Genomic DNA, 27,487 nt, shown 5'->3' with positions numbered 1-27,487 from the left:
ACAGCATAAAAATACACTTCAAAACATTTCTTGACATATGAGCTGGGCGCTTTATCAAAAAAGAATAGCAAATTCGTCTATGGCAAGGATGGCTTATTTCTTCAGAAGAGCGGCTGCTGGATACTGTTATCTCCAGACAACTCCAAACACTCATTGGAACCCAAGCCGCGTTCCACCTATCAGTTATGATAACGAGCTGACCTTTTCTTACAAGCGATACCCATATACATCCCAACAGCGCTACCATGCCCGCTTGCCAAAATTGCCCCTCTCTCAATATCGGCAGAACCTCCTCGGAAGCGAAACTCCCAGTTAAGCTACTGGTATTAGAAGAGACCCCCATATGATATGATGCGGAATCGATTTATCCTGACAGGATACCACGTCCGGTGAAAACCAACGGCGGCCGCCTTTCATAGTTGGACATACCTACTTAATGAATCGTGCAATGTCTATAGTCATTTCATCCCTGCCGCTGTTTCAATTGCTAGCCAGTGGAGTTTGCTTCGACATATATTCGATAATATCCTCTGGCAGCATTGGGGGATAGGCTTCTGCTCCAGGTGTTGAAGGCTATGGCTTGTCTGGGGACTTGATCGTTACGTTATACTTGAAACACCATTCTCCCCTGGTCGAACTTACTTGGCTTTTGAATGATTATATCGGGATTTTCCTATAAAATATTTGGAGATTTTATAAGTGGTATTTACTCTAAATTTTACTGGCGAATAAGGTCTTAGGCTCATATATTGATTTATGGTTGGTTGACATTGTCTTATCATATTTTCCGTTTCTTATCTCATAACATATCTTCCCCCATACACTTGCCACCAAATGGCTTCAGGAATGGCCAAAATAAATGTCAAGCCTCCCACTGACACAAATTTTACATCCCCATACCACAGTACTTGGTTCTCTTACCGCCACTGTCCTCTTAAACAAAGAATACAAGGCCCAAAACACTGAACGTTTCCGTTTGGGCATCTTTGTTGGCAAAACGCTATCTGGGTTTGGCACCAGTCGCTCACGCCACTATCTTCTTCGACTTCGATACCTTCTCTCACAGCGGAATTCCACATTATCTCTTAGAAGGATTGCTTTTGCTAATAGCAGCGAACATTTACGAGCAGGGTAAAACCCAATTTTCTTGTCCTATAGTACTTACCCCTTACCTCACCATTCCATTCCATTCCATTCCCCTTCCCTTCTCTCCGCCTGATCATTCCAACAATACCCAAACAAATGAACCAATAATGCGTATAATGCAGCGCCGGATTTCTCAATGCTGGTGTCCCGGCAAATTCAGAGTATGGGGCCATTTGCATACAGTATTCCATATACTCTTCATGCTTACGACAGAGATATATACTTAAAGATTGCTGAGTGTCTTTGATGTTTGAATATTGGAACAGGGGTATGTGTTCGATTTGATGGTTAGCAAGGCCTCTCATTTTCTTTCGACTTTTACTCATGTCATTGAAGGGGTTATTGGTGTTGAAACTTCTATTGGAGGCGGATGGTGGATGGATGTGGTATACGCGAACAGAAGGGATCGTGGAATAAAATATTGTATGTATGAACATACATTTATGTAGAATCATGGGATTTTTATTGAAGTTGGAAAACTTTTTCCCTTTTACTTACTTTTCTATTTTGGCTCTCTATGCGAATTTGAGGGGGAGAAGAACTACATGCTTTTGTTTGCCACATCCACTTTTGGATAATATGGATGGATATATCTGGATCTACTTATTTCACATCCGGGCCATCATATACTTTAATTGTGAGACGCATAGTTCAATTTTCAAAGCCCATACACAAGCACACACATGCGCAGGTAATGCTGCATGGAGCGGTGAGTGATGAGCTCTCCCTGACATTACAAAGAGCTTTAAATATTCGAACACGGGTAACGAGACGAAAAATGAAATGAAAGAACAATCCGACGGAGGAAGAGGAGAATATCACAGAATTCTTGAACGAATTGGCCCATCAGAACGAAGCCAGAACTATTCAAATCGTCATTTTTTTCCTTAATAATAATAATAATAATGAGATAAAGGGTATATAATTTTGAATAACAGTTCGTCTTCTCTCTGCTTTTTAACAATTTTATTCAAGAGTACCCTCTGGTAAGATTGGATCCAGATCAAGACATCAAACATAAGCACAAACGATGACCCGGAAATATGAGTCAGGCCCTCACTGAATGGAGCAGATAGAGGTATTCATTTTTTACCTTCGTATTTTCAGCAAAACTTTCTTTCTTCCTCCGCTCCATTATTATGGTCACTAATTTCCAAAAAATAAAATAACGTTAGGCCTCATAATTATGGAGGCCAAGTTAATCACATTCACATGCACATACGGCATTACACACAGAGAAAATCTCCGAAGAACCTTCAGGATAAGAAGGCACTAATAAGAGAGATAGATTAACTTTCCATTATTTTATAGCTTGCCGCCAAACTAAATATCAAACATGAAATGGTATTGACCGCTAAAAAATACATCGTTGTCACATGGGCACATAGGTAATGGGAGGATAAGGGGGTAATGGTGGATGCAGAGGATCCAGATTGGAAATTTCTTTTTTGCTCCTATTTGTTCATTCAAGCGGGAAACCGATGCCTTTCAGCGGAGACAAGGGCTGTTTTCTTAGTAGCCCATGCCTTGAGAGAAATGCAGAGGATTTCCCACGCCATGACGAGACATGTAAATCCCATGCCGACAGTGAATACGAACATGGCGTTGAGATTGAAATATTCCATAGCTTCGATGACGTTCCTCGTCTGAGAAAGAAATGTGTTAGCAAGAACCAAAAAAAAAAAAAAAAAATACTGCGGCTGTGCGGGGGAGATATCCCCTTCATATCAAACTTACGCTTAACATGAAAATCAGACCTCCGGAAATAAGGCAGAATGATGCAATGAGTTCCGAGGGTGGTCGATATGGTAGCAACGAGGTGGGTGGTCTGAGACAGAGGATGAGGTAAGTTACAGCTCTGGCAAGAGAGAATCCGACGAGAAGCATTCCCCATTGTTTATGCACCATAGTCGACACCATACTGGTCTGATGGTGGGAGCTCATCATCATCCCTAGGAGCAGGATGACCAGACCCGGAATTGGGTTGAGGGGCACTCGCTGTGACACTGGCACTTCCACAGCTTCTGCCGGCAACCTCTCTATGTGGGCAGTAGCAGGTAAAATGGTTGCATTCATCCATTCTCGAACTCGTTTTGACTCAACCAGCATGCCGCACTGTTTTATGAAGTAAGGTCAGGGGCTATGATGACGTTTTTTCAAAGATGGAAATTGTCAACTTACCAAACCACCACCCAAAAACATGACGGAAATTGACACATGTTCCAAATCCTGAGCAACCCATGCATCCCCCCAAGCTGCCAAATGTTCGAGAAAGACGTTGCTCGCGCCGTAGAGGAAAATTACAAAAGACTCTGTAAATTCCCCTGAAGGGACTCGGGCCCGCCATGCCCCAACAGTGGCACGTGATGGCTTGATATTCCATGCCCAGCCAACATCCGCGAAACATCCCATCCATCTACCCAAAGTGAGCAACCCGTACCAGAAAAAGATTCCACCCTTGATGAAGTGCGCAAGCCCATTGAAGATGTTGGTACCACGCTGCATGTAAAATTAGCACCAACATCCAAGGTTGCGTGATGAAACGTGGTGATCGCCATGTGTCTAGCGGTCGAGATAATAGAGGAGAACAAGAGCGAAATCCACTTACGAAAATACCCCCATAAACCACAGCTCCGGATGATATCGCGATAAAACCAATAATCAATATGGTTCTCTCGATGATGACGTGAAAAATACTTATGACGTTAAGTGCGCGTTTGGGAAGAAGCCCAGGAAGCCGCATTGAGAGGAATTTACCCAACAAGGGGAGATTTACTGCGGGAGCTTCACCATCCGCTCCGGGAACTCCGTCATCTGCTCCACCATCATCCGGCTTCTCCTCAAGGTCGTCACAGTTATCGCCCGGTCGTGACAGCCGGCGCCCTCGTTCTGGCGAAGAGCTCTGGCTGTGCAAGGAGGAGGAATTCCTTTCAGTTCCCTGGCCGCTGTCACGGGACCAGCGGTACTGATGCATAGGCCTGCTTGGGTATGTCTCGCTCTGTGGTTCCGTTGTTGAGACGGGGAGAAAAGCAACTCGTTCGAAAGAAGGACCACGGTGCGTGTCGTCCCCACGACGACTGGAAAACGCAAATAAGAGGCCCATGATAAGCTCCGTAAACATAACCCAAGTCGCAATCCAGCCAATCTTGTGATGAACGTTGTTATCGTACAGATTGGGTGTTTGACTGTTATACACCACTGCTAGCAGTATCCCGAAGGCATTTACGATGAAGAAGATAAATTGGGTGGGCAAGGCAAGCCGCGATCGAGCGATGCTAAACATGACACCTACAAACCAAGACCAAACGATCAGACCCGGGGACGCACAGCGGTTAGCAAAACTCTTTTAACTTCTTCCATTTTTATTGTGATTGGCAGAGAAAGCAACTTCTTGTCTGTGGATGCGTGGATGCGTGGATAGCTGTGGGGTATAGCTTATTTATATGCGTACCAATTGGCAGAATGAAGAACCAGGCTATGGCCATGAGAGCGATGTGAGTTGCTATGGTGCTTGCGTGTTTCCCATATGCGAAGTAGCTCATAAGCTTGGAGCTGTCGGATGAGGTGAATGTGCTGCTGCTATTATTAATTTTAGAGCCTTCCTTCCCACCATGGCCCATGCCCATGTCTATATCCATCCCCAATCCGCCGTGCCCGTGATTTTCATCGCCATGTGCAAGGGCGGTAGCTACCAGAGACAAGAGAAGCCATGGAGCTCCCTTGGGAACTGTGAACGATGCCATCCGCAGCGTATCCCCCTCCGGCTTGCAACACCTCTCAAGCGAGGAGCCTTTTGCTTGCCCAATAGATAGTAGTATGTGTTGTTGGGAGTTGTTTGGGGGTCGTGACCGTGGAGCTTAGAAGCAGGCGCGAAAAAGCTGCGAGTGACGAGCCCGACTGGTAGTATATTATTGTTCTTATTCTTATTCTTATTCTTATTATTCCTCCTCCCCCTCCTCCTCCTCTTCTTCTTCTTGTTATTATTATTATTATTATTATTGGAGCTGGTAGGTGCGCTGGTTCTCGGGGAGCTTGCTGGTGAGGTATGGCAAACAAATAGCGCAATAATAAAATGAGGAGTTGTGAGAAGGCGGCGGAGGACAGATGCTGTTCCAGCTATGGTGGGTGATTCCAGATGAGAAAGAGGAAAAGAGAAGAAAAGAGAGACATCAAAAGAAATGTTCTCCTCTGATCTTTTCCCGGAAGACCTACAGTAACTAGTACTCTCCGCTCTGTACTTGAGAGTTTTCCCCTTTGGAAAGCATGTAAGTGGACTCATAATGATGCATGCCCATGCGATGTTTAGGGGCTAGAGCTTGGAGAGCGAGGCCGGGGGCAAAAAATCGTGGTTCCGGCAAACAGCTTCCTGAGTTTAAGTCCGGGTTCCGGGTATTGACAGGAAAAAGCGGGAACACACGAGGAGGGTGGTGGGGAAGCACTAGCCAGGGCTGCAAGTTAAAATATTTGCTTTTGAAATCCTGTAACTGTGGTGTAAAATTACGATGCTGTTAGAGAAGAAGAGTTGGAAAGCTGAGAGATATAAATGTGCCTCTCTCTTGATGGATTTCCCCGAGGCACAGTGAATTGCCGGACGGTCACGTCACGTCACATCACAGCCTGGGGAGGGAACAGACATGGTTCATTTTGTGATTCTTATTCAGCTCTTGCGATGTGCCCATGAAATATATATGTATATGTACGTATATATTGCCCTTTTCATCACATAGTTCAGCATCCGAAAACCGCTACGGAGCACGGAGTATGGATCCACTTCACAGGGCTTGCTCAGTTATTACCAACTGTTCTGATGGGGGCGAATTTGTTAATTGGTTAGTTCAACATGTGGATGCCCCCCCCCCCCCCCCCCTGTTGTTCATTAGTAATTGTGCTTTACTAATTACCCTTGGAGTTAGTTAACTACGAGAAAGGTCTTGTTCTTTGAGAAATGCAGAATAAATTCAAGGTATTTAAATACTTATTGACTATGACGCCCTTGGAGCAGGGATGGCAACGAGATTGCATAACTATCTACACCGTATAATCGACACCGTCCTCGTGTTGAGGGTTTAAATGTGGATGCACAGATACAACATATTCATGCATCTCTATGCGACGGTTCCGCCCAAGCAGCAATGGACGGGCCAGACCATCATCTGACCTTTTCTTCGTTCTCCCGGTTAAATTATGCTTTCGTTTTTTCGCGGGCAGCATGTGTCTCTACCGCTGTCAACCCACAGGTTGGTACAGACATACTTTTGATACCATCCAGTAACTGCTAGCGTGGTGCTCGTGAATGCAAGCAGTTATAGTTATTTGTATCTTGGGAGGGGAGGGCGGTGCTTCATAACTCCAACAAATTTTTTGTGGAGAAAAGCTTACCTTTTTTCTTTCGCCTTGGTCTGCAGCTGAGATTTCTTTCACGAGTTCGCGGAGAGATAAGCGCAGATTTTCATCCATTGGCCATGGATTGATAACCTGTCCAGTCCGTACGGACGTAGTTTACCAACTATAGAAAGGATCAACGCCAACTGTGACTCCAGTGAACTCCGCCAAACGACTGTTTCCAGTGCCCATTGCGAAAACAATCACCAGATCGGAGGGGAAAGAAAGAGAGAAAGTCGGATTTAACGGCAGTCTAAGGTCACCACCGTCTCTATCTATGGCAGAAGCCACTAAATCTCACCGTTTCGATTCACCAAGACGACGAGATCATCGGACGATGTGAACTGAACACAGTATTTTCGATCTGTCCCACACCCATCTTCGTTCGTTCTCCTAAAAAGTTTCTCACCCAATTCGCTGGGAAATCCCGTCTTGTCTTTTTTAGTTTTTTATGATCGACCGGAGCCGCTCCTGATTGTTTCCAATCCCTCCGTTGATGCCCAATATTTTGAAGCTCACGGAATCATGCTAGAAAATAGGAAGCTTTGAGCAAGCTTGATCCTAACTGAAATCAACCCTTTCAGCCCCCTTATTTGTCACTGGCCTCAGCTCCTTATATCAGGCAGATAGTACCACAGGTATAAATTCTGGACTGGAAAATGCTGCTGTTGTCAATGATGAATTCGGTCCAGACCAAAAGCGTACAGGGAAGTCCAACCAGGTAGGGCATCCTTGGCCTTTGGCTAGCAGGAATGAGTGGGGATATGTTGCTAGTTGGTGTTGATCAGTTAGCGGCAGTCTTTCTTTCAACCACATGTCTTAATGCCGGATAGCCCGTGAGAGCTATTGCTGAAGCTTGCTTTCTTTTTCTTATTCCTTTTGGCGGGGTGGGGTTGGGCCACTCGAAATTCGTCATCGGATCTGATCTAACTAACTAGATGGGGGCGAAATGGATGCTATGAGAGGGATAACCATCTGGTTTACCTACCTACCTATGTAGCTGATGAGAAGTGTACCACGACCGGATTGATTAATGCAAGGGGAAAGAAGAGACACTGCTGAATATCATTCACACCAAGCCATCATATCAGATCATGATGATTTGTTTCATCAGCTCGTAACCCTCTCGGCGAAGAAGTTGTTTTGATTAACTAGTTATTCGCGTGAGAGCAGAGTCCTAGAAAGCTCAGCCAAACTCTAATCGTAACAACAACAAAAGAAGACTCCGTTGGCATCCGGGGGTATCGGCACATCCGGTTTCCGAGCAGCGAAATGTTTTTTTTTTTTTTTTTTTCCACGCATGACGATTTCAACCGAGTTAGCACCGCGTGTAATCAATATAACCAACCTAACCAAGTCTAACCAGCTAACTAACCAGCCAGGAGAACAATGGGAATAGCGGCAGAACATGTGGAGTCCTGAGAGTCGCTGGCTGGCATGTCGTAACATCATGCCCCATTCAACCCCGCCGGCCCCTCCCACATTTGCAGCCCATCACATTCAACGACTGATCCAGCAAGAAATGAGAGGTTTTGGAAGATCACAGACCGGGGTCCGAAGAAGCAGGACACCCCATCCCTGTTGACTATTATTATTATTATTGCTTGCTATCCCAGCGAATGGCTACCGTCTAAACATCCCGCGATCTGCGGATGTCGAGGCGACGACTTAGCACGCAAAAAAGGTGGTCAGCTCGGGTACATTCTTTAGCAAATATTATTTTCTTATCCAGAATTGGGAACTTCCCGTGCTCGCCAGGAACCCGTTAAGAACAATTGGGCACCAGAGGGAGGGATTCTAAAATTGGCGAAGAATAATCGTTCCAGACTCGCTGACAAACCCGCCCCCCCCCCCCCCCCTTATAACAATGTAGCTACATGAAATTTCTCAGCTCTGATTCAGCGGCTTACATGCTATTCCAATAGTTATCCATACGCTCGTTGTCCAGGTTATGTCAATATACGTACGTTACATGAATAACCACGAGGTCCTCCTCATATGCAGCTGTCCGTCAACGCCTCTTCCTGGCCACAGATAGCCTGAGCACAGCCCTTCCCACCATCTCCACGCTTTCCCTCCCCTTCCACGCTCTCTCCCCATTCCATTGCCCTCCTTCGTTACCTGTCATTAGGTCTGACGATCATAGAGCATAGTGCACATCGTCTCCGGTGAAACGAGCTAGGCCCTGCAATATGGGTGGTGCTATTCGTGTATGAGAGCTTGAGGTCCCAGGTTGTGATGTATTTGTGTTGATGCACAGTGCACTGGCCACGGAGTTGGTTACTTGAGTGCAGCATACAATGGAAGAGATAGAGTTATTTATACTTTGCCATCAAGAATGTTTTAAGTTGTTACCCGGGAGAATGACTTCTGCCTTTAGCGCCTATGGGTATCTTGGATGACCAGTGACAGCGTCTCCAACTTGGGAAGCAAGAGAACAAAAGAAAAATATTAATATGACCTCCCTGATCCGAGTTTTGAAAGGATTTGACAGGATCAACGGGCTCTCCCGCGCTGTTTTCATATCGTTGAAGTTCCTAGTGTAGAAATACTCAGGGTGTCGAGTTGCCAACTGTATGTAAGGGGCTGGTCATTTTTGTCGTTTCATGCCTCGCAGAAGGGCTGAACCTTTATCCTATAAAATGAAATAAAATTGCAATCCCACTTTTTACCTTCAGTAATAATGCTATTTCGTGACCGCAAGTTATGATCAACTCCAGACATTACAACGAATCATTCCAAACTCGTCCACAATCACCATCCACCACCCTATTGAAATGTAGCAATGTGGAATGCTTCAATCTCCTTTTCCAGCTCCCAAACACTCCGAAACTCCCTCCTCAATCCATTAGGATTAAGCTGAATAACGGCGAACTCCTCCCAACACTCCAGATAACTAATCGTCGGTCCTTTGCCCTTCGTGGAGATCTCTGACAGTGACTGTATATTTTCAAACTGCCCCTTGGCGGATGACTTGTCTTCCGGTAATTCGAAGAACACATTGGTAGAGTCCTCCAAGAAGCTTGAGAAGAGAGAAGTAATAGAATTCATTATGTGAATTCTACGGCTCATCTCATTGGTGTTTCTAGACACATAGATTCTGTTAACGTTCATCTCTCCAAGCAGAGAAGAGCTAAACCAATCAACAGAGTTGCAACAAACAACCAAAATGATGATCAGGGAAAAGACCCCTTACCGAGGATTAACCAGAATGTTTGGGGAGTGGAGGGGCACGTTGTCTGTCATATTTGTATGCTACTACACACACAAGTGATCTTCCAGCTCCTCAACTTTCGCTCAGTTAATTATGAACTTTGCATTAGATTTTCAATTCCCTGGCATGTTCAGATTTTTTTTTAAAAAAAACATTCACCAAAATCTTCGAATTTTGTCATTCTGAGACTTCTTTGTATGTATTAATAATGCAAACGAACTCCGACAGATCTGGCTGGTATATAATTTCCCTTCCAACATAACCAGCAATGCTCAACGACGGCCAGTATCAAGTAATAATTGAAGCCTACGCGCAGAGAATCAACGAAGAACTCGCCATCTGTCCCACCCCTTATGCTGCATATATTCCAGGATTTGAGTGATTCGGTTTTGTTGTGAAATCCACAATATATGTCATCTCTGAATAGTTATCAGAGGAGCTGTTAATGCTAAACATAAACCCTCGCTCTTCCCAAAAACCAAGTTTGAAGGTGTCGTTGGGGGTTGTGTTACAAACCAGCCATGGTTCTCTAGGTTTCGATCCGACGGTTTTTGGCGGCAGGGTAATCCGGTTTGCCGCAGTCAAGGTGAGCCAGCTGTCAATCTTTCCGTTAACCCCATGCTGTTTTATAACAGCTCCAATCTCGTTTCGGAGATTTTTATCCGACATTTCCTTCGGTTCTAGTATGCGTGGGATTGTGGTTTCAAAGGTCGCATCAGTCATAGCAAACGCCAAATGCCTGAAAGGGTCAACATAAATATATTGAGTGCCCGCTGCGCTGCCTTCCACAATAAATAAATCCCTTGACACTATGGTGAACATCCCATTTCGTTGAAGTGAATACTTCTCAAAAAGCTTCAAGTCCAAACCCTTACCAAGAAAATTTGACAGGTTTCTTTCCAGCGCGAAGGCGGCAACGTTTGGCTGCCCTTGAAATTTCAAGGGCCATAGATCATCTTTAATCCTGATTTCTTGGGAAACTTTACCGTCAATTCCGCTGACCAGAGTGACGCAAACGAATGGAGAACGGACTCGTGATACATGCGCTAGAAATTCGTTTTCCTTATCACGAACAAAGCTGAAGAGGGATGGGTTGGTGTTATTTCTGAATTGGCCAGGTAGCATAGAACAATAAAGGCGTTGTCCTGTTTTGATGCTGTATGCAATAAGTTCTGGTGTATCGACCTTCGTGACAAAATAAATCTGCTCTTTTCCAATGTATAGCGGATACAGTTTGGGGAGTTCATCGTCGCGGCGATCCTGATACCACAGCAACTTCGGTCCTTCGAGTGCAAAAACTAGATCCCTATTTTCCATATTAATATCGATGTACTAGAAAATGAATGCTTCATGGTTTTCTTTTTCCAAGCCAAAGAAAATCAACCTACCGAGTGAACTCGAGATATGATGGGTAATTTCGTTTCACAGTCCCTCGAATGAACAGGTATCCGTCCGCGCTCAAATCGATAACTTCCGCCCTGAAGCTGTGAGAGGGAGCTAGGTTTGGTATCTTCAATTTCCTGACTGGTTGAATCCGACTACGATGTTTCTCGCCAAACTTGTTTCTCAGGAGGTGATAACGGATATATGGACCACTGAAAGAGGATAAATTCGAGATCCAAACCACAAATGCCCCAACAGCTTTCAAAGGTCTAGAATCACCAAATTTCAGGACCGTTGAGGGACTTCCTTCCTTAACAGATTGATGAAGCTGAGCTAACGCTGAGTTAGAAACGATTGAATTGCACTAACTTGGGGGATCGATGCTGGGTAATTCGGAACACTTACCAAAACGACTATACCGTTTGGCGGGTACAAATGTGTCGTTCTTGAACGAGCCGGTATCGGTGGAATACGGAAAGTGACATCTGAGTCCTTCACCGCTCATAAATGAAAGTGACCATTCTCTCAGCGTACGGCTGGTCAGGCTGCATCGGACGACATCAATGGGCGTCAAGTATGTGAAAACGATGCTGATGCAATCGAAATTAAGCATCTGGAAAGGGTCCCTTGCGCTCAGCTGGCCTGACATTACGTCCTGGAAATGAAGTGTCAAGAGAAGCACTGGGTAAATGTTCTAAGAGTCTCGGTTCCTGGCAAGATGTGCAACACAACTTTTCGCTGCTGTGTCAATAGTTCATGCTTGAGAGCTGAACAAGAAATTGATGTTCGAATGCAAGAAGAACTGCAAGAAGAATTCTCGGTATCATGGTTTATCACACAGGTTCGCTCACAGCCGCGGTTCTGCCTCGCGCCAGGATTGATTGGGCAAAGTCCAGTTTTACGGGGCCCTTGCCAAGTCAATCTAATGTGCAAATGAATGTGGGGTATCATGCTGGTCATATTCAAAATAACCTTGGAATAGAGAATTGAAGAGTAATGGAGTGACTTAAGCTGTACGTGACGGAATGGAAGGACTGGAGAAGCTGAACTCGGGTAAACGCGATATATCTGATCGCATGATTTGCTTTTGCTATGAATAAGCGCTATGACGGGATCGATAACAGCACATTTGATGATGGGTAGGATCTTTCAAGGAAGGGATAAAAAACAACTGTCCAAAAGGAGGTGCTCATGACAAATATATCAAATAATAAAGGCTACGACCAGAAATAGCAATGCATAACTGACATGACAGTATGAAAAATAGCCCCATAGGCATCAAAAAACCGGGATTGTGAAGATAATCGATACAAGAGATGATCAGCAGAGGGTTGAAACCGTGGTTGGAAAACCTGAAGTGTATGCATCCTAATGCGAGGAATAAATCGAAACCTCCTCTGAGTGGGTAGATGACAAAATAATGCGAAAATTAAAATAACGTCCAGAAGCATAGTTCTAAGTTTCATGCGACGTGGTTCCACGTGGAAAGATCAGCTGAACCTAGATAAGGCATGAAGAGTGTAGAAGAGCAGATAAGCATCGGCGCCCAACACCTCTGCTTCATTGACTGCCGTCACTTGGTCGTCATTGAACAAGAACCACTGCTCGCCCTGTCGGCAATACACATAGTAATGTCCCGCATCAAGTTTTCCCTTGTGAACGACAGTGCTAGAGAGATCATAGATATAACCCGAGTTGTTGGTGGGGGTACTGGAGTACGGCCGTGTAGTGTAAGGAAGCATATTGATCGAGAGCGGAAAGTCAACTTTCCCTTCTACCTTCTCAGAGACGGAAAGAGTGTGTTCAAATCGCTGTCATGAATTTCCTTCAGAAGAATGGCTACACAATGTTTGGAGAGACACAAGTGCCCAAAAGAAACCTATGGAATACTAACCTTCAGCTGCATGCACAATATAACGGGTAATTTTCTTATTCGGAGTTGCTTCGTTGCTTTCTGAGGAGTGCCTCCGCAACCACCGCAGTTGTATGCGTCCGCCATGAGCTTTTCTGGTGACGTGAAGCTCTGCAGACAGCCATCAAGTGTTGGGGTCGTGGTTGATTCACCCCCGCCAAGTGCTCGCTTTTTTTTCTGGACTTGGACATCTAGACTGAGGTCGATCATTTGATCCTCCGTCTGGGTGACATTCCCACACTTGTCGCACGTCACACTACTTCGCAGTTTTCCGTAAAAGGCGTTGTGAAAAAAACAATGGCATGCCTTGTTGTGATCTTCGACGTGATCATTGGCACCCGCATGCAACTTGTCGACCAAAAATTGGTAAAATTCATGGGCATCCTGTTGTTGATATCCAGAAAGTATCTATGTGAAGGTGGTGACATAAGTTTCTAAAATCGTATCTGATAAAAAGGATATTCGACACAGCTTACCGGACTGGATCGCCATGATGCCAACAGCAAATTGAGTGCGCTGAATCCTTCTGTCTTTTCATCGTTGTTGAATTCGGAGAAGGCCTCTGAAACAGCACAACTTATACAGTTTTGTACCGTGCAATCGTACGTAAGATGGTTATTTCCGAGAAAGTATGTAGTCAAAAGTGGATCGTGAAGCAAAGTTTGCAATATGACGTTCATATAGCAAGTTTGTCCCAGGTTAAATAGACCCCTAACCCCTTCTTTCCCACAGACTCTCTTGCTAGCATTAGCCCCAACGTAGGTTTGGTCTTCCTCCGACTCGGAGTCATCGAATTTGCGTTTTAATATTCCTATTTAAATATGTTAGGGATGGTATCTGTAGGAGGGCCATGTTAGGGTAAATGGGTATTTGTTAATCGACTAACCGGAAGGGTCAAAGAGGAAATTTTCCAATTCCGTATCGTACACATAATCATCGCATCCCAGGCAGAATATTGCACTGGTTCGAGAATCCGTGACTAGTAAAATATGTCCAGAACAATTAATAGGTTGCAAAGGATGACTTTTCCGAGGAAACAACAGATGACACCCACAAAATTTGTGACCAAAATTCTCATAATGAGCATATCGATTCCCCGCTCTACAGACAGCCAAGCATTCCAAACAAGCATAAATGGGCCTCAGTGACCTTATTTCTGCAGCTTTGGAGGTTGTTCCATTATGTGCTTGGAGGAGAGATTGGTGGAACTGGCCCGCAGCTTTTTCGTCTCTCTCTAGGACCTCCCGGAGGTGCTCTGAACAGCTTGTAAGTATTCTACGTATTTTGCCGCAGCTATGGATTGGGGAAGAAAGAAGAGATCATACCACATCCAAATTCGGGATACGACATCGCGATATTTTCTGTCCCTTGGTAGGGGATCTTGAAAGATACTGATAAAAAGACAAGTGACCGGTCTTAGTCTCTAGAGATATCTGGATCTCTAATAGCAAATCACCGGGATGTGCTGAGAATTTACCCGCGAAAGCCCTGCGTACAAGGGAATTCGGTGAAAACAGTTATTCCCTATCAATGCTAAATGGCAATCCTTAATGCAGTAGAGTATGCTGGCCAGCCAGCCAAATGAATTGAACTCTTGAAAAGAATGAACGGGATGTGAAAAGATAGTGACGGCCCTATCGTTCAATAAGAAGGCGTGTTCCGCAAATCTAAAAGGTTGCGTCGTCAAGTAGAGTCAGTGAGCAACAAGAATTTTGATGTCGATGGCTTGACAAGTCTTTTCCCCTTCTTATCGCATCAAGGGACTTTTGTTTGTTTAATGAGAGGACGGAAAGGGGTCGGAATGGGTGATGATATCTATCAGGTAAAAGAGCTTGGCGCTTTAAAATGTTCCTGTGCTCGGTGTGGGTGTGTGTGCTCTCGACGTATGATAGCTGAGCTACATACGGCACAGCAAGCACAAGGTGGAAAAAATGAGGCGATATGAAAGGAGTGAAATGAATGAGGATGGTATACGAAAGTATAGCAGTACCTAGGCAATGAATTGTGGGGGGATATCGGGGGGTGGGTGTGTGTTGTGAGAAAGGCTGACCTTGGAGCGTTGTTGTCGTCATGGTTGGTAGTAACTTTTACTCGGAGCATTTAAGATTCGTCGTGTTGTTGAGACCGGGACTACCAAAACCGCTATTTCGTCAACATCACCATGATGAGTTTCCGCAACCACCTGGATATTTCACGAATTTTATATAGCCTTCAGTTCCGTTGAATTAAAGAGATCTACGGGTATAGTTTTTTGGATTCTATTAATACTGTAGATGCTACCATTTATGGGGGTGTCAAATTTATTTTGCTGCCAAATCCCAACGTCGTCTAATAAAAATAAACTTTGGTGCCTGCAGAACGCCCAGGATCTAATCAAGTCCCAAGATCAACATTCATGCCCCACCTGAAAAATGGACAGTTTATCATCCATGAAATGGAGAAAAAGAAAGAGTAGTCTAGAGAGTGTGTCAGGTTCTCGTGTGGCCATTGTGAACATTCTTGTTGAATGGACTGTGCATAGGCACAGCACTTGCCATACCAGCATGATATACTTCCTTACCCATAGTGCAAACTGTAACCTGGTAGAGTACCTGCTTGGGTTCATCCAAGTAGCATCATAAACACTGGATTATTGTAGCAGTGAATCACGAGCTTTGGACCTTATCGTTCCCATCTCCACAGTCATTTTCAACATCACCCACGGAGTCACCTTCCCTCCATTCACTTCTGGTGGCAGATTTGCGGTCGACACAATAGAAGGTAGAAACGAGTCTGCAATTTGTCGACTCCGTAACTAATAGGGAATACGGCTCAATTATCCCTCAAAAAGCAGACTTAGACCGCCGGAAGGAGTTCTTCGAAAGACCGGTGTTCAAAGACAAATTGCTAAGAATGCTCTTCCGTTATCGGATTCCACGTGCTCTAGGTTTTGCAAGCCCACTGGAGCGACTCCTTGTCGAGCCCCTAGTCGAATAGAGGCCGCCAATGGCACCTCGACTAGAAGTACTGGTGTTGCGGTTGGAGGGAGCGGGGGTTGAATATTTTGAGGTTGATTTGGTAGATGTGGGAGGGTGGTCAACAAACGATGTATCAGAAGTTCTAAAAGTAGTTAATTGATCAGCAAACTATCAACCATAGGGCACCTCGGTAATCCCAGTTCAAGGAAATAGATATTGGGAGGCTTACAAGAAAGTCGCTTCAGCGTCATTTTCCGTTGTTGTCAATGGCTCATTCGCAGGCATAGAATCTGATAACAGAAACGTTAACACTGTTATTCAACAAGACGGTTTTGTGGTCGGATTCAGCTTTGTCCAACTCTGGCTGACCTTCTGCTTGTTTTGCTCTTTTGAAGGAATCTGGAATAGGCGCCTGAACCAACGTAGCACTAGTTAACACCGAGTTCTCCTTAAGGGAATATAAACAATATAACAACCATACCTCAGGAAAGTCAACACAAAACGCATTCATATTCAGTCCGTACAAGAAGCTAGCGAAACACTCATTAAATCGTGACAAGCTCTCATGCATCAGCTGGAGATACATAAAATTGGCTTCGAGATCTGCCATGGAATCCGCCAATTCCGCAAACTGGGGTTCTAGTGCATTGACAGCGGCTTGAGAGATGCCATCTTGGTTCCAACTTGTTCCAAATCCATGAGAATCACGAATCGAGCTCCGCGAACCTGGCCGCAGAGGTGTTGTAGGTCTGGAGGAGGGACGAGGGCGAGAGGTTGATCTGGGTGCAGTGCCCGAGTCCATGGCCAGGGGAAACAGTGGTCCTCTGGAATGACTACCAGAAACGGATAAAGCAAACCCAAGTCTATACGTACCGGTGGTACGAAAGAGAGAAAAAGGCCAATGGGATATATCCCTAATTGTTGTTCGGGAGAGTTGTTGTTTTTGAAATCAACTGCGAAGCGGATAGCGCGGGAGGACCCAAGGATTTCACGTGCAAATGACGTAAGCAGGGATCCACGGTTCCTGTTGCTTTGGGCCCAAAAAAACACCTCGATCTTTATTCTCCCTGACAATCTGCGGCAGACATCTTGAAATCAGCTTGTGAATACTACCTTGTGCCATTTTCATTATTGCGATTCCCGGGTTGTCGTCTCCAGCCATCCTTCATTACTCCATCCTCACTGCCAATTTCTGCACTTGTCGTCGCTAGCTGGGATCGGCTTCCGGAGCAACCGAGGGATTGTGAGAGGACGTGTTAAGTTACAGACACTCGCCCCAATCCGTTTTTCTCACTCGCTGTATCCACAATAGCTCAGCAAACTAAGCTCAACCGCTCTTTTGGACCTTAAAATTGTTCCTACCTGTATATAGCTTATATATATGTGGGCTTTCTTCCACCGTCGCATCTCACCTGCTTCCGTCAACTTTGTCTCTATCAGATTGACTAAACATCGAGTGCACAGTGGGTTTCGCAGCTGGTCACGTCAAGATTCACCATCCCTTATCAGGTATAGCTGTCCCGTCTCGATTTCTCAATATAACTCCTTCTTTACAAGAAAAGCGTCGTCTCTTTGGACATTCGCTGTTTCTGCTGTTATTATATTCGGTGGCTTGGGATTCCGCCACATCCACTGGAACTCGGACAAACCGAGCATCGCTACTCTAACCCCTGCTCTAGACAGCTTCACTGTTGAAGAAGAAACTGAACAAGGTAAAGAAATGGCTACACATGTAGCACCTACTGGGCGCGTTGGCAATCTTACAGAGGAAGAGGAAGCGAAACTCAGAGAGTTTTGGGTGATCCTTTTTAAAATATTCAATATAGGCAATGATGAGTTGAAGGGGTGGGCGGATAATTTGTTGTTTCTTCAGAAAGCGACCAGCGCAATTGAGAACGAGTCAGATAAGGCATCCGTGACGGAGAATAAGAAGACTACGACAAAGAAACGGTTCGGGCTCTTTTGCAGATCTACTGAAACTGCAGGAGAGGAAGCAGCTCCGAGCGGTAACAGCCAAGCCAATGCGCCTGCTGAAGACGATAAATATGGGCTAAACAAGGAGTTCTTTTCTGCGTTATCAAGTCAATCTCCAGAGGAACTACGGCTTGCATTCTGGAATACGATTAAGCATGACCACCCCGATGGGCTATTACTTCGATTTCTCCGTGCTAGGAAGTGGGATGTCAACAAAGCTTTGGTGATGTTGGTTTCTACGCTAAAATGGAGAACCAAGGAGTGGCATATAGACGAAGATATTATGTTTAAGGGTGAAGCTGCTATCCACGATAACAACAACAACAACAACAATAGTGATGATGCCACCAAGAAGGAGGCGCAGGATATGCTCCAGATGCTTCGTATTGGAGAGGCTTACATTCGCGGCAAGGATAAAGCAGGGAGGCCGATTTGCTACATTAGAGTCCGCCTGCATCGTATTGGCGCCTATTGCCAGTCTGCTATAGAGAAGAACATTATATTCCAAATAGAGACTTCTCGTCTCATGTTGGACGCTAAGACAGATACTGCTGTGAGTTGTTGATGTCATTGTCACCAGGTTTTCATATCAAGTGCTAATTCTTCCCAAGGTCATCGTCTTCGATATGACTGATTTTGGACTGGCAAATATGGTTAGTCTTTCACACTTCCTTTCGTTCTACATCATGTGGTTCGCATGCACTTACACTCCATCATAGGACACAATACCTGTTAAATTCATCATTAAATGCTTTGAAGCCAACTACCCTGAAAGTCTCGGTGCCATTCTGGTGCACAAATCACCGTGGATATTCTCCAGTAAGTCCTCTTTCGTCCCATAGTCTAGGCCTCTCTTAACATTTTCTTCCTCAGGTTTCTGGTCTATTATCAAAGGCTGGTTGGATCCCGTAGTGGCATCGAAGGTCCACTTCACATCGAATTATCAAGAACTTGAAAAATTTATCGCCAAGGACGCCATCCCCAAAGCACTTGGCGGCAATGACAACTACGAGTACGAGTACTTGGAGCCTAAGGCAGGGGAGAACGAAAAGCTAAAGGATACCACCAAAACCTCTGAACTTAAGGGAGAAAGATATAAGATCATCGACGAGTTCCAAAAGGCAACTATATTATGGCTTAATGCTGCGGATAAAGGCGAAGAGATCAAGAAGCAGAGACAAGATATCGCCTCGAGGCTGAGTGATTTCTACTGGGAGCTTGATCCATACATCCGAGCGCGTTCCATCTATGATCGTATTAGGGACGCTGAAGCGGCAGCAGACGCTAAGAACTCTAGAGCGGGAACCCCCGCAAATACAGGACAGTCTTCAGTCTCGGAAAAGCAGGAGAGCCCAGAGTCTCCGAAGTCACAAGCACAAATTGTGCCAGTGCAGCCTGTAGCTGCGACTGCTGCTGCCGCTTCCAATTAGATGTGTCTCCCTTGGGAATTTTTTCCCTTTTATGACTTTCACTTCGACCGTTTGTTATTTATTGTGTGTTGTGCTGTGATGTTTTCTACCCTCTTTTTACGACTTCCATTTTCACTGCCTCCCATTCCTGTAACTTTTAGATCATTTTCTGAAGATATCCCCCCTTCACACCTTTCTGATATTCGACAACCGACTTTCCATCTTGTTTAATAGCATAGGGGTTGTGCTGGGGATACAAATTTTCTTTCCTCTTTTCGTTTCTTGTAGATAGACTTAGGTTTTTGAGGGTAGATTGTTTCCAGGCACATCCAGGGGATACATTATTCATACATATTTGATAAAATTAACTACATAATTTATTCAAGCAAGCCAAGAAATTGGTTGGAGGAACAACATGAAGAAATTATTTCCTTTCACGAAAGACTGGTGTAGGGAATCTCCACCTCTCCTCCCTCCCGTCCGGAGAGTAGTTTTCTTCTGCTTTACCTATCTACGACAAGATGACAGTGGGAAGTACATCACAGTGAATGCTTTCGTCGACAGATACTATATTGCCGCGCTGCACATCATTAAGGGTAGGTTTGTGAATAGGAGCATATCAATAGAAATAGCCGCCCGCGAAGATATTAAGGCGCAGCTACTCGACCTCAGAATATGCGAGCGTGCGAGACATGGGAAAATAGAAACCCAAAGTCCCTCATCCACTTTTCCCCTCTTTCATCGAGTGGTTTTTCTCCAGCGACAGACAGTTGGTAATTCGTCATTAGAAGCCTAATTCTCTGCCCCTTCTGTTACATAAGTGCCATAAAATACAATAATTAAAACCCCAAAACCTGACTTCATCCGTCTGGGGGTTTCCGGCATTAAAAAACGGAATCACTTCAGTTGAATGATTTTGTAGCACAGCGTTGCTTTTACATCTTCGATTTCAACTCCTCGCACAGCACCTTGAGTTCGTCCTTAATTGCATCGTAGGCCGGCCAGCCAACTGTGAGACCTTCTTTCTCGTTTGGTTTGGGGATCTATATGATGGAGGAAGATAGGAGGGTTGTCCAATGTCAGCACACGATTTTTTTTTTTTTGGCGGGGGCAGGGGGGGGGGGTTTGAACAGCTGGTATTTGGGGGGATCATGCGCTGGGCAAGGAATGGGGAAATTGGTTTTCTTTTTTTTTTTTTTTTTTTTTTTTTTTCGCTTTTGTTTATGCATCTCAATTTCAAATCCACTCTTCAGTTGCCCTATCCCCAATAAGAGAGGCTTGCTAATTAAGTTCGTGAACGTCCGTGAACGAAGAGAATCTAGAGAAAGCTACAACGCACCATGTGAACATGAACCTGCATAGATATTGTCAGTTGAGACACAGAGTGGGGAAAGAAAACCTCAAGAAATTGAGCGCGGTGATGGTATTTAAATAAAATAATAATAATAATAATAATAAAAAAGACGTACATGATCAACAAACTGGTGGGCTAGACGCCCGTTATTCTGGAGGATATTGAAATCGACGGCGCCCGAGGCAGTTGCTATCTTTTTCGCAACGGGCTATCATGGGTTAGCAGCTCATCGGTTAGCTCGTAATATTCTAAACATTTTCTCGTTGCAAGGATTCCCGATGGTAGCGAATTGGTTCATTTCAGAGGGAAATCGATAGGGACTTGAAAGTCAAATAAGAGTAGCAGCATCGGTAGGATGCTGAGGCTACCTCACTTCGGCTAGGAAACACACTTGTGCTTTGTTCTCTTTCCCCGGATCCGATATGTTGAATCGTGGGGATGATGTCGTGGTAGGAAAGCTAGAAGAGATTATACACCTACCAGAAGCTCAGAAAGGTCTTGATCAGGAATATCGGTGAGTTTGGCTCCGTGGAACTTGGGGATGACGAGCTGCGGGAAGCAAAATCGTCAATTGCCAGTGAACTATTTCTCGAGTTTTGCTTGACAGTTGACAGCAGAAATGAAGACGAGAGCACGTGTCCCTTTTGCTCGTCGGCCATAAGACCGAAACCAATGGCAGTTGGGCCCATCAATCGCCACATGTGTGATATGTAGGGACGGCAGTCCCAACTCAAAAAAGAAAAGAAGAAGAAAAAAAAAAAAAAAAAAAAAGAGAGAGAGAGAGAGAGAGAACACTAACCGCATGGCCTTTGCTCAGGGGCTGGATATCAAGGAAAGCCAGAACCCGCTCGCTTTCAAAGATCTTGAAGCAAGGGATGTCACCTTATTTCAATTGCGTTAGTATATATATGTCGATAGAATGGATGATGCCAGACCTCTGGGAGGTAAACCGATACGTACCCTTCACGATCTTACAGAAGATGCAAGCAGCCACAGCAGCAGCCATCTTGAAGCTACCAGGCTAGTCAATTAATTACTGTATTAAGTTGAATAGGTTCGATCTTGTGATGGGGATGTTTTGGTTTTGGCTTATCGTTGAACTCGAGTTGGTGTCAGCTTGGTGTATGCGGGGAAGGACGTAAGGGAGGCTAAGGGATTGCTTGGCACCAGAGAGATATAGTTGGAAGTCCGAGGTGTTTGGATGGATATAAATAAAAAGAAAGAGACATATATATAAGCCCCGACGTTACATGAAAACCAAAAAAATCAAATTAAATTACAAATTAACAACAGAATCGTGGTGACATCACCTGGGATCGAACCCGTGTGCCTATCGGTAGCTTACATAATAAAAGCGAGGTTATAAAGCAGTCCAGTCGTGGAACTGACCAAGGAGTGGAACAGGCTAGCTCAGAATCCATTTCTTGCCTTTTACCAGAGATGGCCGTGGCTCTGTCCAAAATACTCCTATCTCTCAATCTTTGGAAATCTTCCGTCGACCACAGTCGGTCGATAATTTTATGCATACATACGATTTCCTCCTGATGTCTTCCCTACTAATTTCGATCACGGCAGCTATCCTTACGTGTTCTAGGGATGTTGCCTCTACGAGAATAATTATGATTTGTCCTTTTTCCCCGGCGATAATCAGGAGTCGCAGAACCCGAAGGAGTGCCCGAAGGAGTGCGTGGATATTCGTTGCAGGCCGTGCCCATAGCGCTGCCCTTTTCGACAACCGGCAGCGCTCATCATCCCTTGGGGTTCTGCAACGCCACCTTGAGCTATCGCTAAATGTTGTCTTGTTATGAAGAAGTAGACGGTTGATGGATAATTGGCTTATAATTTCAGCTCCTACGATAAAGGAATAAAGGAATCCTAGATCAGATCGGGTTTGCATAACGAGCCCTCCGGTTCGACCAATATAATTCCGAAATGTCATATCTCCCCCCACGCTCCCAATGCGGCTTGCGTTTCTATCCCCATTCATGTACAACAGACCTTGGCCGGAGTGGGGCACCGGGTATTTAGGGACCATATTATTGAGTAGCAGTTCGTAACATTGGGATACCAACGCCATCAAGGGAGAGCAGATTTAATATAACTATCCCACCCAGTTCCTGGAACTTCCCTTTTTCATACATTTGAGTCAATTGATGCACCCTCTCTTCTGCTGCTCATTAACAAGCGCATCAAACGCATTTGAATTTCCAAGATCAAAATCTACAGCACTCCCATTCCCCAGAGTTCTATTTTGTTGTCTACCATCTCAGCCCTCAGCGAAAAGAATACACCATGCTGTTGACTCCCGAACTTTCCGAATCCGAAGTTTCGGGGCTACGAGCCAACAAGGAGAGATTGTGGGAGTATATCCATCACAGCTGTCAATGGGGTTCTGGCATAAGATGGGGAGAGTAGGTGGTGTGCTTTCGTTGGTATCATTTGCATCTGCTTGGTTCTGCTCCTATCATTCCCCGTCAACCAGCAATAGCCACCTTCGGAATATTCTGATTTTGAAGTGCTTGTATCAGGAAAAGGTATGGCAGAAAATACTAGGGGGTTGTGGGCGGGGGGGGGTTTGTTACAGACAAATTTCAATCAAAGGAGATTAACAGTCCAGTATATTGATGCTAATGCCAAATACTCCTCATCATACAGAGGCCCGACAGATACAGGCATGCAGCGGCTGTCCCTCTCGCAAGAGGACAAGCAAGTTCGAGACTGGTTTATCGAAACGACAAAATCCCTCGGCTGCAATGTGACAGTCGACGAAATGGGTAACATCTTTGCTGTTCGTCCTGGACGCAGAAAGGATGTCCCCGCCACTTTTATCGGGAGCCACCTCGACACACAGCCCACAGGTGGCAGATATGATGGTATTTTAGGCGTCTGTGCTGGAATCGAGATGCTCAAGGTCCTAGAAGAGAACGGGATCGAAACAGAGGGCGGGGTAGGTGTTGTTAATTGGACAAAGTATGTTTAACCCGACCCGTTCCATCCGCTTTCACCCAAATCAAAAAGACAGCAACGGCAAGGCGTCTGTCTACTCACAGAAACTTGAAATAAAACAGCGAAGAAGGCGCCCGCTTCCCCATAAGCATGGTCTCCTCCGGCGTCTGGGCCGGCAAAATCCCTCTTGAAACAGCCCATAACCTCCGTGAAGTCCCCACCGTCGCCTCCCTACCCACTGCCTCCTCAGCCCCAGAGACCATGAAATCTGCCCTTGAAAAGATTGGCTACCTAGGCACCACCCCATGCTCTCACACCTCATATCCGATCGCTGCCCACTTCGAAGTCCACATCGAGCAAGGGCCGCATCTCATTAATGCAGGACAGCGCGTGGGCGTCGTCACCGCCGTCCAGGCATATCGCTGGTACCGCATCTACGTGGCAGGCCGCGATGCACACACGGGCACCACGGCCTTGGCGCATCGTGCGGACGCCCTCTTCGCTTCGGCGAAGATGATGGTGCGGGCACGCGAAATCACGCAGAAGCACGGCGGTCTAGCTAGTGTGGGGATCGTAAACATCAAGCCTGGCAGCGTCAATACGGTTCCTGGGCTTGTCAATTTCAGTCTTGATTTCCGGGCTGCGGATACGGCGATTGTGGAGAAGTGCGATGCGGAGATGCGGGCGGAGTTTGCGGCGATTGCGGCGGAGGAAGGCAAGGAGATTGGGAAGCCGTGTCGCGTTGAGTGGGTTTTGGATTTGGATTGTCCTGCTGTTCAGTTTCATGAGGATTGCATTGGATGTGTGACGGAGTCGACTAGGGCTGTTGTTGGGGATCAGCCGGTTCCTGAGTCCTTGTATCGCACGATTATGAGCGGGGCTGGTCATGATAGTGTCTTCACGTCGAAAAGGGTGCCGACGAGCATGGTTTTTGTGCCGTGTAAAGATGGGTTAAGTCATCATCCGGAGGAGTTCTCTTCGGCAGATGATTGTGCCACCGGTGCGTCGGTTATTTTGCAGGCCGTCGTGAGATATGATCGGATGAGGTTCAAGAACTAGAGGGGGAATGCGGATTTCTCTGGATGGTGTTAGCAAGGAGCTATTTTGCACAACGCTTGGGAGAATATCAGTTAGAGACAACAGAATATATCAATCTGGCTGACTGGAGTTCCCATGATCAGGTCAGAACAACGTTCAGGAATTGCGTCAGACCACCACACCACTGCCAGCTCCCCTTCTTACGACCAAATTCACCCTTTAATATAGAAAAGCAAAATGCACAAGTATAAGTGCCATCAATGTAATTTTTGTCTTTTCCATTGCGGTTAAATTAAATATTGTATTTAATTTCCCACCACCATCATCCGCCCATACAACCGGACATGACTCCTTCGCCCTAATACACACACGAACGCACAAGAAAAATAAGAATCCATCATCCCCATTCATCATCATTTAAGAAGATGGGGGAGGAACACCACGTCCACGACCAAAGCCGCCACGGAAAGAAGGAGCAAAGTCACCAGGAGCACCACCTTCCTTGCCCTCGCCCTGCTCACGACGTCTGTAACCACCCTCACCACGGTCGCCGCGGGGACCACCACGACCGCCGGGACGTCTCTCGCGCTCCTCGCCGCCCATCATGCCGCGTGGGGGAGCGTGCGAGCGCTGCTGCTTAATGTGGGTAGCTGGGACGATCTCAGCGGGCAGGTGGAGCCATTCGCGGAGGTAGTCGAGGCCCTCGGGAGTGAGGGTGTAGTAGTAGTATTGCCAGGAGAAACGGGTCTTGAGGTAGCCACGCGAGGTGAGAGATTGGCAGGCCTTGATCACCTGTTGGTTTTGATTTTATGGTTAGATAAGGGGGTTAATATGGTTTTGGGGATTGATTGTGAGGGGTTCCTCTGTTCATTGGGGGATTCCGTACGTAGAGGTTCTTGGTGTCAATGTCGCCATGTTTGGGAAGGTTGAAGTCCTTCTTGGCCACGAGCACGCCCTCTGTATAATTTTGTGGAATAATTAGAATATGTATATACACCATATTGCACACAGAACATATATTAAGAAATAAAATCTAAATAGACGGATATGCGCTCGGTCACTTACCACGGAAGAGGTACTCGTGGATCTTCTTGCGGTCAGCTTTGGGGATCAGCCTATGGGGGAGAGTTAGTTAGATGATTAGTACCATTAAAAAGGGGAGTTACCACATACATTGTCGCGAGTTCCAGGCGCAATTCGGGGAATCGCTTTGACAATGGGGTAGTCGGGCGGTGATGAGGTTGAACTGGAGGGATTGCGGGTGGTTGAGCCGGAGCACCAAAGTCCCTTTCAACAGTTAAAATGCGGTGGATTCCTTTGCCGAAGTGGGTGATGGCACGTGACTAGGGCTGACCCTAAGCGATTTAAATACCTTTGGGTTAGTTAGTTAACTAACTGACTGTTGGAGCCTAGGCTTCCTATTATGGACTAGCGCACTGCACAGTAGTATATAGCATCCCTGAGATAGGCTAACCAATGCAACCCACTTCAGACGTTCCCACACTAGTTAACTAGTTAAAGATGACTAATTATACTCCTTATCATGTGACCTCCTATCTCGTCGTTGCCCAGGCGTTTTGCCTCTTAAGTTCATCCCATCATCCATTATCATCATACATACTCATCTGCTCATCTCTTTTCTACCAACCACCTCTAACTTCATTTCCACGGAGTACGACAGAGGAAACATCTGATACCGTCAAGCCGAGATCAGATCCTATTTGCCAACATGGCTCCCCAAACAATAAACATCCTTCTCACGTCGTTTGCTGGCTTGCCACTACCACCCACTCTCTCGTTCGCTCTACCATCCACCTCAACCATCGCCGATGTAGTGGCCAATATATCCTCACGGCTACCATCCTCTCTGAGGAGTGTATCACCTCGCCTTGTCCTCACAACTACCAACAATAAACAACTTCTTCCCTCTTCATCGGAATCCATCGCTACCCTCCTTGATGACGTGCAGACCACCAAACGATCTACGTTCATCCCTCTTCGACTCAGAGCCGGACTATGTGGGGGAAAGGGTGGTTTTGGTTCCCAGCTTCGTGCTGCTGGAGGCCGCATGTCCAGTCGCCGCAAGGGAAACCAGGAAGAAAACAACGGCTCTAATCGCAACCTCGATGGTCGACGACTACGCACAGTGAAGGAAGCCAAAGCGCTTGCGGAATACCTTGCGCTGAAGCCTGATATGGACAAGAAGGCAAAAGAAGCCAGGAAAAAGCGGTGGCAGGCCGTAGTCGAGGCAGCTGAGAGACGTGAGGCGGAAATTCGAAATGGTGATGGCAAAGGCAAGGTGGATGGTGTTTGGATGGAGGACAAGGAGGAAGTTGGCGAGAGGGCAAGAGAGGCTGTCTTGTGCGCGATGAAGGAAGGGAAATGGAAAGATAATTTGGCAGGAGCTGAGATTTTGGGTGGGTCTAGCACTAGCGCTAGTGACAGCAATGAGAGTTCCCGGTCGTCTGCAAGTCTAAGCGATGGAAGTGATATGGAGGATGTCGCTGAAACGAGTACTAGAGCGACGGCTGAACCAGGGCTTGCTAAGCCGGCTCCTGTCCGGAGGTATTTCGGTTTTGACGAAGAGGACGAGGATGACCTGATGAGTGACGAGGAAGACGACGATGAAGCAGAGCCTGAGGAACCAGAAATTGAAGGAAAGGGAAAGGGAAAGGCGAAGGCCTAAATTGAAATATTTCCTTATGATACACTGCCTTTTGTTTTACCATGCAAGGCGCCTGGAGTTATCTATATTTCCTGCTCTTTTTTTTC

At 45.9% G+C, this 27,487-nt stretch overlaps 12 protein-coding genes across 12 annotated transcripts; 4 read left to right on the top strand and 8 right to left on the bottom strand.

The window, feature by feature from the left end:
• Window positions 1–88: 88 nt before the first annotated feature.
• PAAG_05027 (hypothetical protein) lies at window positions 89–1,135 on the top strand (the record flags this gene model as incomplete). The annotated part of the gene is made up of 2 exons (XM_015845446.1): window positions 89–311; window positions 906–1,135. The coding sequence occupies 2 exons, from the start codon at window positions 89–91 to the stop codon at window positions 1,133–1,135; spliced, it is 453 nt and encodes a 150-aa protein (XP_015699672.1).
• A 1,477-nt stretch (window positions 1,136–2,612) lies between these two features.
• On the bottom strand, window positions 2,613–4,889 carry PAAG_05026 (integral membrane protein; the record flags this gene model as incomplete). The annotated part of the gene is made up of 5 exons (XM_002792844.2): window positions 2,613–2,792; window positions 2,884–3,261; window positions 3,328–3,645; window positions 3,755–4,434; window positions 4,598–4,889. 5 exons carry the CDS (start codon window positions 4,887–4,889, stop codon window positions 2,613–2,615), a joined length of 1,848 nt encoding a protein of 615 aa, XP_002792890.2.
• Window positions 4,890–9,297: 4,408 nt separating this feature from the next.
• PAAG_05024 (hypothetical protein) lies at window positions 9,298–9,774 on the bottom strand (the record flags this gene model as incomplete). The annotated part of the gene is made up of 2 exons (XM_015845445.1): window positions 9,298–9,661; window positions 9,725–9,774. The coding sequence occupies 2 exons, from the start codon at window positions 9,772–9,774 to the stop codon at window positions 9,298–9,300; spliced, it is 414 nt and encodes a 137-aa protein (XP_015699671.1).
• Window positions 9,775–10,093: 319 nt separating this feature from the next.
• Window positions 10,094–11,774, bottom strand: PAAG_05023 (hypothetical protein; the record flags this gene model as incomplete). Its single annotated transcript, XM_002792841.1, has 3 exons — window positions 10,094–11,048; window positions 11,131–11,458; window positions 11,531–11,774. 3 exons carry the CDS (start codon window positions 11,772–11,774, stop codon window positions 10,094–10,096), a joined length of 1,527 nt encoding a protein of 508 aa, XP_002792887.1.
• Window positions 11,775–12,615: 841 nt separating this feature from the next.
• On the bottom strand, window positions 12,616–14,387 carry PAAG_05022 (ubiquitin carboxyl-terminal hydrolase; the record flags this gene model as incomplete). Its single annotated transcript, XM_002792840.1, has 6 exons — window positions 12,616–12,936; window positions 13,020–13,445; window positions 13,514–13,848; window positions 13,924–14,016; window positions 14,092–14,292; window positions 14,363–14,387. The coding sequence occupies 6 exons, from the start codon at window positions 14,385–14,387 to the stop codon at window positions 12,616–12,618; spliced, it is 1,401 nt and encodes a 466-aa protein (XP_002792886.1).
• A 1,553-nt stretch (window positions 14,388–15,940) lies between these two features.
• On the bottom strand, window positions 15,941–16,796 carry PAAG_05021 (hypothetical protein; the record flags this gene model as incomplete). The annotated part of the gene is made up of 4 exons (XM_002792839.2): window positions 15,941–16,136; window positions 16,224–16,284; window positions 16,364–16,406; window positions 16,476–16,796. The coding sequence occupies 4 exons, from the start codon at window positions 16,794–16,796 to the stop codon at window positions 15,941–15,943; spliced, it is 621 nt and encodes a 206-aa protein (XP_002792885.2).
• A 579-nt stretch (window positions 16,797–17,375) lies between these two features.
• PAAG_05020 (phosphatidylinositol transfer protein CSR1) lies at window positions 17,376–19,398 on the top strand (the record flags this gene model as incomplete). Its single annotated transcript, XM_002792838.2, has 4 exons — window positions 17,376–18,521; window positions 18,580–18,621; window positions 18,688–18,787; window positions 18,842–19,398. 4 exons carry the CDS (start codon window positions 17,376–17,378, stop codon window positions 19,396–19,398), a joined length of 1,845 nt encoding a protein of 614 aa, XP_002792884.2.
• Window positions 19,399–20,312: 914 nt separating this feature from the next.
• On the bottom strand, window positions 20,313–21,737 carry PAAG_05019 (hypothetical protein; the record flags this gene model as incomplete). The annotated part of the gene is made up of 6 exons (XM_002792837.2): window positions 20,313–20,420; window positions 20,717–20,731; window positions 20,847–20,939; window positions 21,212–21,280; window positions 21,531–21,613; window positions 21,692–21,737. The coding sequence occupies 6 exons, from the start codon at window positions 21,735–21,737 to the stop codon at window positions 20,313–20,315; spliced, it is 414 nt and encodes a 137-aa protein (XP_002792883.1).
• Window positions 21,738–22,205: 468 nt separating this feature from the next.
• PAAG_11974 (hypothetical protein) lies at window positions 22,206–22,808 on the bottom strand (the record flags this gene model as incomplete). Its single annotated transcript, XM_015847531.1, has 1 exon — window positions 22,206–22,808. The coding sequence occupies one exon, from the start codon at window positions 22,806–22,808 to the stop codon at window positions 22,206–22,208; it is 603 nt and encodes a 200-aa protein (XP_015702834.1).
• Window positions 22,809–23,023: 215 nt separating this feature from the next.
• Window positions 23,024–24,736, top strand: PAAG_05018 (allantoate amidohydrolase; the record flags this gene model as incomplete). The annotated part of the gene is made up of 3 exons (XM_002792836.2): window positions 23,024–23,142; window positions 23,387–23,701; window positions 23,800–24,736. 3 exons carry the CDS (start codon window positions 23,024–23,026, stop codon window positions 24,734–24,736), a joined length of 1,371 nt encoding a protein of 456 aa, XP_002792882.2.
• A 396-nt stretch (window positions 24,737–25,132) lies between these two features.
• Window positions 25,133–26,172, bottom strand: PAAG_05017 (40S ribosomal protein S10-A; the record flags this gene model as incomplete). Its single annotated transcript, XM_015845444.1, has 5 exons — window positions 25,133–25,507; window positions 25,602–25,672; window positions 25,781–25,830; window positions 25,889–26,058; window positions 26,158–26,172. The coding sequence occupies 5 exons, from the start codon at window positions 26,170–26,172 to the stop codon at window positions 25,133–25,135; spliced, it is 681 nt and encodes a 226-aa protein (XP_015699670.1).
• Window positions 26,173–26,444: 272 nt separating this feature from the next.
• Window positions 26,445–27,401, top strand: PAAG_11973 (hypothetical protein; the record flags this gene model as incomplete). The annotated part of the gene is made up of 1 exon (XM_015847530.1): window positions 26,445–27,401. The coding sequence occupies one exon, from the start codon at window positions 26,445–26,447 to the stop codon at window positions 27,399–27,401; it is 957 nt and encodes a 318-aa protein (XP_015702833.1).
• Between the last annotated feature and the right edge of the window lie 86 nt (window positions 27,402–27,487).

This window comes from Paracoccidioides lutzii, assembly GCF_000150705.2.
Source record: "Paracoccidioides lutzii Pb01 unplaced genomic scaffold supercont2.13, whole genome shotgun sequence".
Taxonomy (NCBI): Eukaryota; Fungi; Ascomycota; class Eurotiomycetes; order Onygenales; family Ajellomycetaceae; genus Paracoccidioides; species Paracoccidioides lutzii.
Note: the sequence above shows the minus strand (reverse complement) of the source record. Positions and strands in the feature narration are given on the sequence as shown.